At 40.9% G+C, this 16,037-nt stretch overlaps 3 protein-coding genes across 4 annotated transcripts; 2 read left to right on the forward strand and 1 right to left on the reverse strand.

Annotated features, from left to right (window-relative positions):
* Positions 1 to 1,377: 1,377 nt before the first annotated feature.
* LOC136440326 (tyrosine-protein kinase STK-like) lies at positions 1,378 to 3,913 on the forward strand. Its single transcript, XM_066436294.1, has 2 exons — positions 1,378 to 2,072; positions 2,210 to 3,913. The coding sequence occupies exons 1-2, from the start codon at positions 2,026 to 2,028 to the stop codon at positions 3,456 to 3,458; spliced, it is 1,296 nt and encodes a 431-aa protein (XP_066292391.1). The 5' UTR covers positions 1,378 to 2,025; the 3' UTR covers positions 3,459 to 3,913.
* Positions 3,914 to 4,023: 110 nt separating this feature from the next.
* LOC136440325 (uncharacterized) lies at positions 4,024 to 10,873 on the reverse strand. 2 transcript variants are annotated; one of them, XM_066436293.1, is made up of 4 exons: positions 10,435 to 10,873; positions 10,014 to 10,251; positions 7,902 to 7,981; positions 4,024 to 7,143 (listed from the first exon to the last, which is right to left on the reverse strand). In XM_066436293.1, the coding sequence occupies exons 2-4, from the start codon at positions 10,234 to 10,236 to the stop codon at positions 4,474 to 4,476; spliced, it is 2,973 nt and encodes a 990-aa protein (XP_066292390.1). In that variant the 5' UTR covers positions 10,237 to 10,251; positions 10,435 to 10,873; the 3' UTR covers positions 4,024 to 4,473. The 2 variants fall into 2 exon arrangements, with proteins under 2 accessions (XP_066292390.1, XP_066292389.1); XM_066436292.1 differs by having other exon boundaries at positions 10,014 to 10,873.
* Positions 10,874 to 10,885: 12 nt separating this feature from the next.
* Positions 10,886 to 15,653, forward strand: LOC136440327 (uncharacterized). The gene is made up of 5 exons (XM_066436295.1): positions 10,886 to 11,303; positions 12,192 to 12,265; positions 14,249 to 14,355; positions 14,677 to 14,786; positions 15,003 to 15,653. Exons 1-5 carry the CDS (start codon positions 11,034 to 11,036, stop codon positions 15,363 to 15,365), a joined length of 924 nt encoding a protein of 307 aa, XP_066292392.1. The 5' UTR covers positions 10,886 to 11,033; the 3' UTR covers positions 15,366 to 15,653.
* Positions 15,654 to 16,037: the final 384 nt, after the last annotated feature.

Genomic DNA, 16,037 nt, shown 5'->3' on the forward strand with positions numbered 1-16,037 from the left:
AAGCGGATGTTTTCCCTCGCAGTTATTTCTACCTTTCCGATATCCTTCCGTTACATATAGGCTCGGTTTACAAAACAAACTCTTATGTTTATATAAAGAAAAGCTTTCGTAAAGCAAGAGTTTTCCCTCGCAGTTATTTCTACCTTTCCGATATCCTTCCGTTACATATAGGCTCGGTTTACAAAACCCACTCTTATGTTTAGGTACAGAAAAGCTGTCGGAAAGCGGATGTTTTCCTTCGCAGTTATTTCTACCTTACCGATATCCTTCCGTTACATTTAGGCTAGGTTTACATAACCCACTCTTATGTTTAGGTACAGAAAAGCTGTCGGAAAGCGGATGTTTTCCCTCGCAGTTATTTCTACCTTTCCGATATCCTTCCGTTACATATAGGCTCGGTTTACAAAACAAACTCTTATGTTTATATAAAGAAAAGCTTTCGTAAAGCAAGAGTTTTCCCTCGCAGTTATTTCTACCTTTCCGATATCCTTCCGTTACATATAGGCTCGGTTTACAAAACCAACTCTTATGTTTAGGTACAGAAAAGCTGTCGGAAAGCGGATGTTTTCCCTCGCAGTTATTTCTACCTTTCCGATATCCTTCCGTTACATTTAGGCTCGGTTTACATAAAAGGGGGGAGGTCTCCCCCCTTTTATGTTTAGGTACAGGAAAGCTGTCGGAAAGCGGATGTTTTCCCTCGCAGTTATTTCTACCTTTCCGATATCCTTCCGTTACATATAGGCTCGGTTTACAAAACCAACTCTTATGTTTAGGTACAGAAAAGCTGTCGGAAAGCGGATGTTTTCCCTCGCAGTTATTTCTACCTTTCCGATATCCTTCCGTTACATTTAGGCTCGGTTTACATAAAAGGGGGGAGGTCTCCCCCCTTTTATGTTTAGGTACAGGAAAGCTGTCGGAAAGCGGATGTTTTCCCTCGCAGTTATTTCTACCTTTCCGATATCCTTCCGTTACATATAGGCTCGGTTTACAAAACCAACTCTTATGTTTAGGTACAGATAAGCTGTCGGAAAGCGGATGTTTTCCCTCGCAGTTATTTCTACCTTTCCGATATCCTTCCGTTACATTTAGGCTCGGTTTACATAAAAGGGGGGAGGTCTCCCCCCTTTTATGTTTAGGTACAGGAAAGCTGTCGGAAAGCGGATGTTTTCCCTCGCAGTTATTTCTACCTTTCCGATATCCTTCCGTTACATTTAGGCTCGGTTTACATAAAAGGGGGGAGGTCTCCCCCCTTTTATGTTTAGGTACAGGAAAGCTGTCGGAAAGCGGATGTTTTCCCTTGCAGTTATTTCTACCTTTCCGATATCCTTCCGTTACATTTAGGCTCGGTTTACATAAAAGGGGGGGAGGTCTCCCCCCTTTTATGTTTAGGTACAGGAAAGCTGTCGGAAAGCGGATGTTTTCCCTCGCAGTTATTTCTACCTTTCCGATATCCTTCCGTTACATATAGGCTCGGTTTACAAAACCAACTCTTATGTTTAGGTACAGAAAAGCTGTCGGAAAGCGGATGTTTTCCCTCGCAGTTATTTCTACCGTTACATATAGGCTCGGTTTACATAAAAGGGAGAGGTCAAGCTGTTAAAAAGCTGGCGCATATAGGTTGCGATAGTTTTTGAAAATGACGGATACTTTTCCCCTTTAATGTATCTGTACCCTTACCATGGCTTGCTCCGAATTTCTCTTTCCGTATCTCCTTTCTTAAGCTTGTTTTATTTCTATAGGTCTTCTGCAAGCTTTATAAGCTGGTGAGAAAATTTTAGAAATTGCTTCGTTTCTATCTTGCCGCTTTAAATCACATTGACCTTGCTGGAACTTGTGTTTGTTTATTTTTGGTATATTTGACATCACAACCGCAATGGTAATTGTCTGCTATTTTGTCTTTTTGTCCTTGGCTAGAAAGTAGTCAATGGCGTTAAATTATGGAAATCAATAGAACCCATGAGAAAGAGACGCGGCAAAGCAGACACTGTTTGATAATTCCATCATTCATTTGACGCTGGCGGCTGTATGGAGAAGACCACGCAGACTTCTTCTTGCGAGGATAAGGCCAAATGGTAGGCTCCTTCCCACTTTTATTTTGCCATTAGATATGACAATTTAAAAGTTAAAGCTTTCTTAAAGGCTTTGTTCAAAGATTCTAATATTGCTACTGGTACAATGTGAAACTAAAAGCTTATTTGTTCTTTATCAGGCTGCAGACACACTACGAATGGGATGCCAAGTATCGCGTCGGAGCAAACAGGGGCAAAAATGCTTCGCGGGTGACTGTGTCGGAAGTCCGTGACGTCTTGCGTGGTAACTTCGGATACATTAGTTGCCAAAATGCCGGATCGATTGTGGCAAAGGCATTCCCTGGGTGTAAGAAAGAGAGATCTTACAACCAGGGGAAATGCTACTACGGCATTCGAAAGATTAGAACCACCGAGAGTCCAACTAGCAGGAATGGAGGAGTATTTTCACCAACTACAAGCCAACGGTGTCAGCAAGCGCAGTTACGTCAGCTTGAAACGGAAAACGAGACGCTACGCACCAAAGTTCAAGACTACAAGGCTGCTCAAAGAATGCTCACAAATAAGCTAAAGACTGAACAAGCAGAAAAACAATTTTTAATGACTTCCAGAGCACCCGTGAGACGGACAGGAACAATACCGGCCTCTTATTGTGTAGACAGAACTTTGTTAACACCCATGCGTCGGCCATTGTCAAATGAGGATATTATTCTCGGGGAGGGAACATTTGGTCAGTGTAAACTGTTCTCATACCGTGGATCTTATGTGGCTGTCAAAGAGTTTAAGGATGTAGGACCAGAGCGTGAAGTAAAACAAGATCTAGTTCACGAAGCGAAGGTTTTAATGAATATGTTTACTCATAAGTCATTACCAGCGCTTGTTGGTGTAGCTATGGACCGACCCCCATTCCTGTTGATAACATCATTTCATGGCTGCAACGCATCATCTGTAACTTTGTTAGAGGCGCTCTACAAAGGCTTGTCGTATGTGAACCCTGTACAATGGAAAGATTTGTTTTGTCAGGTAGCTACAGGGCTTAATCATGTCCACAAGTGCGGCTTCCTACATTGTGATCTAAAGCTTAACAATGTTTGTGTAGAGAAGCCAGATGGGTCTTATACAGCAATAATCATAGACTTCGGAAAGAGTTGTGAAATGCATAAGCCCTATGGATATCGCAACCTTAATCGCCAGGAGAGGGAACAACGTGTTGTTAATTATCCACACATAGATCCTAGCCTCTACAGGGACAGAACAACTGTTCATTCAGTGTGGACTGACATCTACTCATTTGGAAAGATGGTAGAAAAAGTTGTGCGTAAGTTAAAGATTGTTTTTGGTGAGTTGGAGGCTGTAGGTAAAGACTGTACTAATGTTGACAAGTGCCTTCGTCCTTCATTACTGCAGGTTGTAGCTGCTTTAAAAACCTAGTCTACTTTGTTGTCAGTTGGTCACCAGTGACAGACAACACATCAATGTATATAACCCTACCTTAGTACCCTTAGTATAGGAAAATTAATCACACATCAGATACACGTTATCATGTTTTTGTTTTGTTTAATTAAGAACAAGTCATTACTCGTTGAGGTGCGGTAGTACATATGATATATACAATAAAGAAGCCTACGGGCAGGAATTTGCTATAAACTTTCATATATTGTTTACTAGTGTTGACTCCGAATTAATTATGATAACGAATATATATGTTTTTTGACAATGTTTGCAAGGACTGTGCTGTTTCTGTTGGGATGTGTATTGTCATAATTGTGGTCTTAATCAATATTGCTATCTTGTCATCGGGAAATTAACAAAAGCAAGCAACATCTTCAGAAGGTGTTTTTTTTATTTTTTGATATTTTTCATAATATAGTACAGGCAGTCACCGTTTACTTTATCATCCATCCATAGTTAAGCATCACTATTTCTACAGATATATTTACATATGTTACTTTATTGTTAATGCGGTGCAGCAACAATTTTCTACAGAAACATGCTCTACAGAACAATCAATAAAGTCATTGTTTACTTTATCATCCATCCATGGTTCAGCATCACTATTTCTACAGAGATATTTACATAGATTACTCAATAGTCAATGCGGTGCAGCAACAATTTTCTACAGAAACATGCTCTACAGAACAATCAATAAAGTCTTTGTTTACTTTATCATCCATCCATGGTTCAGCATCACTATTTCTACAGAGATATTTACATAGATTACTCAATAGTCAATGCGGTGCAGCAACAATTTTCTACAGAAACATGCTCTACAGAACAATCAATAAAGTCTTTGTTTACTTTATCATCCATCCATGGTTCAGCATCACTATTTCTACATGGAGATTTACAGACGGTGGTACAAAAATAAGAACACAGCATCATTCTATCTCATGATAGAATCATACCTGTCATTGCAGTACAACTGTTTAAATGTTCTTTCTGTACTTTACAAATATGTTTTTCTGATAACAGGGCTAACAACTACTACTTTCTGTCCATCTACCATAGTATGTGCACACACAGTTTTACAATATATGCGCTTCACAGGCATAAAGGAGGCACTACCTCGGCACACAAAGCTCTTTTTCCACGTAGTACAACATTTACCCTGTCCAATTCTGTCTTTCATGGGAGACAACTTGTACCATTCGACTACTGCAAATATATGGGTATCCAGCTTTCCATCAATCTCTACAGCATGTCTATAAAAACACTGTATTATACCAGGTCTCAACTCACTACTTCCGTCAATGCTACCTTCATTAGTTGCCCATCGACCCATGATACAAGCAGAGTTTCTTGACCTAGCAGCCACTTTGGAGCCAAAGTATTCTTGTCCTACCTGACAGGTGCTATATTTTCTAGCTGTTGCAGCCATGTTTGAAATGGTTCCTTCAGGATACATTGATGAATATGCACCAGCAAGTGAACATTTTTCATCTCTGGACAGGGAAACTCGTGTGAAATTGATGGGTAGTTTAATGGTATGAGGGTCTTCAGACCAATCAATATCTGACACATTGAGAGTGGTAGCAGTGGTTTGGAGGTTGATTTCAACATTGGTCGAGATATCTACATTACTGTTCTTTGAGTAAAATTTTGCAAATAGTGAGCCAAATACATCATATAGATCGGTAGGCAAGGGGACGGAATGGGCAAACCCGCTTATAAGGAATTTTCTCATTAATTGGATTTCAATTCCACGATTGTTTGTACATTCGGAGCCAAGAATGCCATTAAACCGTTCAAAGCTAAAAAGCCAAAAACCGTACACTGGCCCATAATCTAGGATGCACTGCTTCAGGTGGCAGTGAAGGTGCATGTTGGGGGTAACAAATAGCTTGCCATACAAATTCGAATGCTCCACTTTTTTGCCAAAGTTGACAAATGCAGCATCAGCATATCTTACGTCACATTCCCGCACAACTGGCTGGCATATTTTTTTGCATGCCAACACAAACAATTGCCAACAATCCAAGTGCTCTTTTGGAAGGAGGCCATCAAGACAATATGAAGAGTAATACAAGGTCCAGTTCTTCCACTCCTCTGCGGTGAACGCACCAAAGTTAGATGCGATCCCTTTAGGAATTCTCCCAAGACCTGGCGGTACCACAACACTTTCAATGCGTTGGCTTATTACCTCTAAATCAGTCTTGGATAAAATCTCTCGATCAACCCAGGTCTTAAACATCCGTTTAGCAGTCCCTAAAAACAGGTTGTGCATAGGATCAATGACACAAAATCTGATAGCCTGGTAGTACTCTAATTCTAGAAGTGGAGTGTAACGCGTGCCAAACTTCTTCTCAAGTCTTTGTCGTCTTGCATTGTTTGTACAGCTATTAATTTGCACTGCCTGTCGTTTGTGTTCTGTGTCATTTCTCAAGGGCCAGGTGCCACGATCAAAACCAGAATAGTTGGTTTTCGTGCCAACCTTCTTGAAGGCCTTTTTACATTTAGAACATCCTATTTCAGCTGTATGACCTAAAAATCCGCACAATTTCCGTGCAGCAGGTATATCTGCAGCACAGCACAGAAGTGCAGCTCTGAATTCCAACGGATAGTATGGTGATTTGTATGTGGTGTATGACACACCTCGCCAAAGGAACTTCAACTCTGTCACGATGGGGTCTAGAAATCTATTAAGGGATTTGGGCTCGTGTTCAAGAGCTGGTATAACCCCAACTAACAGGACGTTTTCCAGTTTGAATCTCTCTGACCGAGGCAGATTCATTACAGTCATATATATAACACCTACAGAATAGTCGTTTCTCCGCTTAAAAGGTTGAAAAAAATCCATGTTGATCATCAGGCCAAAGTTATTTTCAACAGAGAGGAAATCCTCTCCATTCCATTTCTGAAAATCCTTCCAAACCTTTCCCTCAAATATATCTCCATACAGACCAGCCTGTGACACTTCTCGGTCTCTCCAGGCTTCACACTTCTCTTCAAAACCCTGTTTCTTAACCAAACATTCAAGTGATTCAATGATACTCTTAAAACAATAGACTTTTAGTGGGTAATAAACACGTCTTTGAGAAACAGTTGTAACAGTTTGCCGGGATATGATAGTATTACATCTTGTGTCTCTTCTTCTCACTCTCCTAGTGTTATCACAACGTCTGGGTCTCTCGACTCCATTCACAACTTCATACAACTTATCCATATCATACAACTTGCAACACTTTGGGTTGGGGCATACACAGTACTTCTTGAAGCTATCTCTGTCAATACCCAGAATCTTCCATGTCAGATATAACGAGGATAAACCCCGAAGGCAGCTAGACTCTACTCCCAAACTCTCAAAGACAGGGCATAAAAATGACATCAGATGTTCCAACCCATTGTCACTAACATGATTTTGTGCCTGCCATATCAATAAAAATGTCAGGAGCCAGGTTACCACGGTGATGGCAGGGTCACTTCTTGCTCTTTTGGTGAACGGCGCCGTGGAGTCATTCACGGCAGAGGTATGCAGGTCACGCAGTAGCTGCTCCTCGCCTTCAGAGCCCTCCCATATCTCTGCCTCTGTGTCACAGTCTGTTTGGCTTTCTTCTGTGTCGTCTTGTGTTGCCAAATTATCACTCCCAGGGTCGCTCTGTGAGGACTCACTCTCATCCTACAAAACAGAGGTGCAAATGACAACATTACTAATGATTATAAAAAGCTGACCATGCTCTAGATTACATTAATTTCACAGAATTTCTGATGCCCAAATCTTTGTCATTTTTTCACATAAACAAATAAAATGAAGCACACAAAATATCAGAATATAAAGTTTTTGCCTGAGTGCTAATTGCAACATATTTAGTAAGTATAAGAAGTATATAGAAAAAGTTAGTGTATAAAGTGAAAGGTAACAGTGGGGACAAGTACTCTAACAAAATAAGAACTTCTACAGAATACAAACGTGGGAGACCACAATAAGTGAAACTTTTGGTTGCCCTCTTGCAGCGGACATAAAACTTTTGATGAAACATCTGAGTGATGAAAATTCAAAACAGAATTCAAAAGTCTTGCATATTTACTTTGCAAAATCCTGAATTTTACACTCTCTTAACAAATTGAGGCTTTGAACAGTTGATGTACGAATGTAGTAAACACTGTACTTCTTTGTTCAGTTTATCCATAATCTTGTGCTTGTACAATTTATATCTGGATAAATACAATTTATGATGCTGACAATGATCAATAGTGTCGGACTGTCCTGATGCATTCCAGTTTGGCCATGTTAAACTGTATTTTGCTGAATCACTTCGGCCGAGATCTTAAAAAAGAAAGAGAAGAGAATCTTAGGATAATAGAGATCCCCTATAAATGTTAGATATATGAATACCCTTGTAGTTTGCGCTTGTGATAGTTTTATAATTGACTTACCAAACTTTCTGATGAACTGCTGCATTCCTGGTCAGTGTCGGGGTGGTTCTGATCAATCGGCGAGCACTCAGTGTCGGTCTCTGTGTAGAATGCGATAAAACACATGGTCAATACGATGTAAAACATGGCCGTGGTTAAACCCTTTGTTGGCAAGCTATTAATACAGACATTCACAACATTCAAAAAAGTTATAAGAAGCAAGGAACTTCAATAAAGGAAAAAAGACTTGCCCGTTTACCACAGGCAAACAAAGTCAACAGCAATATCTCAGACTCAGAGTCTAGATTAAACAATACTTGCGAACCCGAACAGATCAAATCATACTAACGATTATTAAAGCAATTCTAATTTACCGGTTGTTAAGTATAATCACTGAAATAAACCTCCTTGAATATACCAAGAATCGCCCACAAATAAATCAAACAAAAACTGGTTTTGAAAAAAGCTGGCACTGTGTTGGGGGGTGGTGTGAATAATAACAAACTATACCGTATAAGGAATCAGGTTATTGTTTGCTTAGTAAACTAATTACTAATAGGTATCCTGTTAACCACCAACACAAATCAATGGCAGCAAATCCAATGCTAAACTAGCTCTACCACACTACCATCTTGAACATAATTGGTAAAACTTGGCGGGTTGGAATACGTCTACACATTACTAATGCACTACTACTACTAATACAAACAAGAGTTCCGCGACCTCATATCTCCATGAACAATTCTATTTATGCAAATGACATACACATCTACATAATATATGCTTAATCATAAGCACCTTTATCTTACTTACACATGTTGCAATATTGACAGTCCTACAATTTTCCAATTTGATGAATCCCTGTGTTTTTGCATTAATTATGCAAATCAGTAATTCATTTGCATAATTGGTATCTGTTGATGCTCCACTTTCCATAAACTACATGTTACATGTATTTGAGTCTTATAATGGAAAACACTGCAAATATAGACTTTCCTCATTAACTATGCAAATTAAGTCCCAATTAGTATAATTTACACTTCATTATGTACATCTCTGTCTAAACTACCTGCATACTAAATATCACGGATATCCGTCGTTCCTTTGTTCAGTTATTCTCCTTAGAAGGTTTTCACGATGACGCCCCTGCAGTTCCAGAGCAAGCTGCTATGGGGCCCAAACCTACACCACGTCTTCATTACGTCACAAGCTATCTGCCACCAAAAAATCAAGACCATAGCACGTCCAGGTCAAAAGTTACAAAAATGAAATTTCTGCTGCAGTACCAAGGTCACATACCTGGGGGCCCAAAATCGACCGTGAACTTGGGCTTCACAACACCCGCCCACATACCAAATATCAGCTAAATTCATCCAGAGGTTCTGGAGTTATGCTGTCTACAGTAGTGCGGAAACACGAACACACACACACACACACACACACACAGACACACCCAAAACTATATCTCCATTTTTCATGGAGATAATGAAGATCATTGCTAAATGATTATACACACCCCCCTCCCCACCTTGGTTGGGCTCAACTTGGAGGGTAGCTGTGCTGAAAACCACTGCCTTTCACTGCTTTATGGATTTGTTGCAGGAAAACGAATACCAAAATAATTTCTGCAATATATTATCCAAATACACGTTGTGACATTTAGGACGACAAACAGATCACCAAGAACAGTGTGGATAGCAAAATCAGATTGTCTTACTGCGCACAAATCCAACGGAGAAAACATTAGCATCACATTCGATACCACACGATTCGGATTTCATCCATGCAATAAGATGCCACACGCCACCGAATCTGCAGCGAAGAATACTTCTCTGTGTTCGCTATGACCTTCACATTACGCAATAAACTTATAAAGAGGGCATCAATAACAAAACTGATAAGACCACGATTATACCAAGGGTAATAATGTCCTTGGTTATACGCTTTGGAAAGTACAGAAACTATTTTTCAGATTTTTTGTTTCTTTAACCTACAGTTACAGTGCAAACTGAACAAACTTCTACAAACTTGAATTAAAACTTCTGCAAACTTAAGTCTTTGAATCAAGTCTAACCAGGCTGAATAAAAGCCGATCTTATTAAAAGTAAATGACTAAGTTTATTCAAAACTTACCTATGTCACTACCGGAATCGCTGTTGGCGTCGGCAATCGGGTCTGGCACCGCCATGGGGCTACTTTCCACGTAGTGCTCGTCATTTTTGTGTCGCCATTCACCTTTTGATTTGTTGTAAAACTTCAGTTTGTGGTTGTAGAAAGTACGTTTTGGTACGAGCTCATTGCAGTGGCCGCAGAATTTGAATCCGGCTGATCCCGGTGTCCTAGTAGTCGAATCCATGCTGCCCTACCTTGCCTAAGAGTGAATATGAGAAAACGATATTTGTGAACATGTGACAAACAGCTTGGAGTTAAACGAATACCTGCACAAAGTATGTTAGGACAAGGAGGTTATAACTTGGTGCAAATTAAATATGGCGCCATTTAGTAAATCAACAGATAGAAGCAAGAACATTAGTATAAAAGTTAACTTCCTCACCTGACGTTGACGCCCGCTCTCACGGTGTGACCATGCGTTGTTGAGACCCTAAGAAAACAATACTACTAGTATTCCGTCGCTCGTCGTAGGTGGCGTAGAGGCTATTGATAATATGTATTAGAACATTCCTCACTTGCTTTGAAGTGTCGGCGAAAACTTAACATCCTTTTTCTTTTGAATTATGTGTTGTTCTGCTATGCAAAACTTTGTAACAAAAACTGCGCCAGGATGTCTCGTATTTACCACAGGGGACAATAAGCTTGTGTTTTACCCGCACTCAAATGCACGAGCGAAAGGTGTCAAAGTTTGTTTCCAACCTCGTGCTAAATAGACAACAACAAGCTTGTCCCGGGTCTGTTTCACACATTCATTGTGCTTTATTCTGAATTTTAAATTCGCAAGCCTTGTCGATTGTTTTCATGCAAATTCTATTACGTGAACTTGCAGACAAGCGATGGTCATGTGATGTTACGATACCCAATGAGAGACAAGACCACGGTTTTCAAATCAAGCTACCGGACGGCCGACTGTCATTCTTGTGACGTACAATTTGGAGACAAGTCGGACCTCTTTGCAACTTGGCTATATTCCATAGAATCATGGCAGAACCTACGTCAGGCAATCCCATGGAGCGAGGGCAGGCGGAGAACTTTGCTGTACTTCTTCAGGAGTTGTTGAAACGTTTTGATGAACGATCGAAACGTGACGATGACCAGTCGAAACGACTCGCCGACATGGAGGAGACACTGCGCGCTGCAATACCAGGACCCACGGCCGGCCCGTCTGCGAGCCGGGAGAACGGTGATGATCCCGCCCCAAAACGCCGAAAACGACGAAGGACTGCATTCAACGTGCCGGACAGATGCAGGGTAAGCACATTCCTTACTGGCGTGGTTTTAAGTCTGAACCGTTCGTAATGCTAAAATACGAGCACACTATAGTTTTAGACAGGTCGCATTGACGTACATATACAGAGAACTAGCCCAGGTCAGATCCTGGCCACTAGATCATTTGTCACACAGTTTTAAAGATATGTCATGATGTCTTTCTGACCGTGACTTGATTCTTCCCATGTGCGATAGCATTAGCCGACAACATTCATACTGTAATTGTGGCGTGTTGATTGCGGTACAAGTACTCTCAAAGCAGAGGGTCAACATAAGAAAAGCGGAACAAAATGGAAAGCTCGACCAAGTGCCTAAAACACGTTAAAACTAGCCTCCTTCGCGGACTTCCCGGTAATGGCGGCGTATATATTTGTGGGGGAAGGGGGTAAGAAATCGCGTAACCCACGCACACATACAAACACCGCCGCTCCCGATAAGGGGCCTAGCTTGCCGAAGCCGAACATCTGCTTTGAGAGTAGGTGCCAACTAATATTTCTAAACGGACCTTTCTAGGCGACGCCCTAAATCCAGCTGGGTATTACCTACCGAGTCGGCCTTGCCCTAAATTAGTGGAGACCAACTGAGTCGCCCCAGATTTTAAACAAGTTCATTGCAGACTTCAGATCTATTCTTCTATTACATTACTCTCTTCTAAAGCCCCATGGCTAGCTCTAGCTGATTTTTATTTTTCTTGCTTGGCCCGTTCTAGTATAATTTCAGCAGTGAATAAAAGGCTATATTGTCCCATGGCTCATTCCACACTTCTTGCTAAATATTAATAAAATGTTTTGTTCCACTCTCTTCTGGTGAGAAAAAGCAACCACAAGTCGAATATGTAACAAAGTGTGACTTTTTTCCTCCTTTTTCCAGGATGATGTGAGGAAAATGTACAACGTGTTGGTACAGGGGCAGAACGACTTTGACGGATTCGACTTGACTGAAAGGTATGTGATGTGTTCGATTTGTAGCTCATGTAGGCCTAGTTATGTTTTGTACAATGAACGCAGTGGAAAATGGAATTTTATTTGCCAATGTCCTCCATATGACTGAAACGAATTATATGAAACAGCTTCCGTTAACTCTCCTAGCATTCAACATTTGAATAACTTACAAAAATCCATCTCACTAATAAAATCAACCAACCCACTAACGATACAAAACGTGGGTCTCTTCATTTTCCACTGTCTTCAAAAAAGAAATCAAACCCAAGTTACCCAACCACAGTCAACCTTAGTTAACATAGAACTTTCACAGTAGACTAGATGACTATGTCGATTTCCATGTATCTCCATGTACTTGTTCGTCTGCAATTAGCCTTCAAGGGGCATGAACTTGCAATAAGGTTATAATATTTTATTTTGCGGCGCGTCACATCGAATCTTCGAACGCCGCTACGCCATGTTGAAAATCCCGCTTTGTCACATCACCCAGGCAGTGGTTGGTCTGCGTTTTCCATAAGATTCTTGCGTATTGGCATAAATTACAGGTTTGCGTAGCAAAACCTATGTAGGATCCGTCGGGTTGTGTGGGGGCCGCCATCTTGAATTCTGACGACACAGATCGCCATTTTGTATTTGCTTGATTTTTTGACGTGGCAGGGGAGCCAAACCATTTCATTGGGAGGGGTGTTTTGGGGTTGCGCGCGCTAGCGTTCTCACTATTTTAACAAATCGGCTCACAAATATCACACATTCAACTCAAATAAAAAGAAAATTCAAAACCTATTCATATTTATAAAAAGACCCCGTGATTGCTTAACTAACATAGCAAACCTGAAGTATATGTAGCACAATTACTTGTTGATTCGTGTGTTATGGCGCTCGCTTTCGCATTGGCACCTGCAGCCGCTACTGAAGTCCATATTCCAGAGGTGTACGGAATAGCCCTGTCTGTAGATGCGTATGCCAGTATCATGCCCTGCTGTATGCACCACCGAACGGATAACTCTCCTGGGCAAGCTATCGTGGCTCTTAGGACACACAGTACAACTCTTAGCACTTTCTAATGGTGCAAAAACCTCTACTTTGGTTCGAGGAAGCCCACTGATTTCTTCTAAATTTTGTCTTTCACCCTAAATTTCATAATTGCTTCAAAACGCTTTGATTTCAGATGGCGGCGTTGATATAAGTTTGTAAACTTGAAAATGATTAGACGGAAGAACTTAAGGTCGGCATGTGGAAAACGACCTTTCTTTCTTTGCACAATGATCTTTGATGTAGTAATTTGTATTTGCAACTTGTCTGAAATTTACAGCTGGTTAATACATGAAATGGTTGCTTGCAAAAATACGCGAGAAGTTTAACTAAAACTGACAGCAAACACTTGGATTTAACAAAATAAGACAACTATAGTCTATATTCTAATGTCACGAGATACATGTATGCGTATCATACTTGTATCTTATTTGGTCACAGTCCGTCTGCGGTATAACTCGTGAGACTTCAGTGCCCAGTATATGGGAGACATTTCTCTGCGTTCTTGGTGTGCTATACAAACCCGGATCTTTATGATGATTTGGATATGAACGTCAGTGTTAGTTACTGGTTTATTGAATACAGGGATAAGAGGCTTGTTGGTTGTAATACCATGTTTTATCGCTTCAATTATTCTTACATGCTCTATGGTATTCAGGTTTATAAATATGACTATTCGAAAATCTTTTTGCCCGCCCTTTTTTCGCCCGCGCGCACTAAATTTGGAGTTACACATGTTATCATCCATAAAATATACCTGCTGTGGCCTAACAAACATATACTCGGGGAAATGGATTCGCAGTACGAAGATCTCAGCGAATCTGAACATATCGGGGAAATTTATAGACCTTCAGTAATAGCATATCTTGCACTTTATTTCATTCTTAGGAAGACGAATACATGTCTATTGGACGTCATTCCCAACATAAACGTGTTATTTCTTGCTTGTTTCAGCATGGACTCCCCTACCAATGACAGAATGATCAAGACTCTGCGGTCCGAGATAGTCAAAGACCACGGCGGGGAGGAGAAATGCCCGTTTTCCCCCAAGGAAATGAGAGGTGATTAATTGGTTAGGCTGTTGTTTACAAATGTAGTACGTTTCATATTTTAAGACCAAGCTGTGTTATTTTTGAAGGATTGGTCAAGAACAGTATCACAATTCTTTAAGGTTTGGTTTTTCACAAGTGAAGATTTTTTTCATTCTGGTTCGAAATGGCCGGTAAGGCTTAAGAAGAAGGTGACACCCCTGTATCAGTACAACTTGTATTAGATACATTTAAGGTCTTCTCTACAATATATAATTGCAACTGTTCAAAACTGTGGGACAACTTCGTGTAGCATTAAGATTGAAACCTCTATTGGCTATTGATACTTTCTAGACGCTGCGAGGCGGTATTACCGCTCGAAAAAAGACGACCGCGTGCGACGAGAGAAAGGGAAGTTGCCAGCCCACAGAGAGAAGATCAGAAAGCGGCAGCGTCTTGTGCAGGTACGTTTTTATGCATCAATTCATAGTTCATTCATAAGATTGTATGATTTGTATCACATAGCATTACTCGTTGTTGAAACTTGGGCATTTTCAATGGTTTGTCTTTTCAAGTTATATTTGGCAACTGGTTTTGGTCAATGGTTTGTCTTTTCAAGTTATATTTGGCAACTGGACTCATAAATGTCAGTAGTTAACAATTGCACTTTTTTGTTACAGAAGGTGGAACGTAGGGGAAGGGCGCTCGAGAAAGTTAGGGACAGCGACAGCCCTACATGGACAGAGAGACACAAGAAGAGAGCGGCGGAGATGCTAGACAGGGCCTACATGTCCTCGGAATCGAGCGGGGACGAGGATCAGGGGGGGTTTATTGTCAGGCAGCTGGCTTGGGAGTCTAGTTCCCTCAGGAAACTGAAGGACTCCCTGGACAAGGTCTGCCCACCGAGGGGTGTTGCACGGGTGCCTTCAGCCGAGGTGTCCGACAGGCAGGCACCCGAGGGCGCCCCCGCGTGGGCAATCAAAAGGCACATGCGCCAGGGGGAAAGAGGCCCAAGCCAGCTGGACGACAGCTTGACAGAGTAGAATAGAGGGAAAAAAACTTAGACATAGGATTAGTTAGTTAGTGTTAGGGGTTTTGGTGTAGATGTGATAGTTAGCTAGGGTTCTAAGGAATAGCCTGAATAGTATTATGTTAATATGGTTTAAAGTAATATTCCTTCAATAGCGCCGGTAGTCCATTTGGGAAATCATTTATTGTATTTTGTATGTTAACATTCTTAAAGTGGTAAATCGGGGTCTCTCTATAATGATGGAACACGTTTTTGAATTTGTGCAGTATGATCAAGTTTCAAATAAATGGTTCTAAACCTTTATCGACCCTGCTGCTTTTTATGTTCATATTCCCTAGTCTATGTAAAGGTTCAGAATGTTTAAGCCATTATCACGTTAAGACGTCGTTAAGGATCAAATTAGATCACGTGAAGCTACTGTGGAATGAAAAGGAAACGCATTGTAGAGACCACGTTTTTAGTATGTTAAGCCCGTGGAAAGCCCAATAAAAGGTATGGCTTAAAGCAACATTTCAGCCAGCGTAAACGACACAAAAACGTAGGAAAATTGTGACGGAAATGATTTATAAAGATGGACGAAATGTTACGGAAACATTTCAAGAAACGCATACTTTCCGTGTTGAATCTTCCGTAACGGTACGGAAAGATTGTCCATAACGACGCCTTTACGCATTGTAGAGACCAC

The sequence above is a fragment of the Branchiostoma lanceolatum genome, chromosome 8 (assembly GCF_035083965.1).
Source record: "Branchiostoma lanceolatum isolate klBraLanc5 chromosome 8, klBraLanc5.hap2, whole genome shotgun sequence".
Classification (NCBI taxonomy): domain Eukaryota; kingdom Metazoa; phylum Chordata; class Leptocardii; order Amphioxiformes; family Branchiostomatidae; genus Branchiostoma; species Branchiostoma lanceolatum.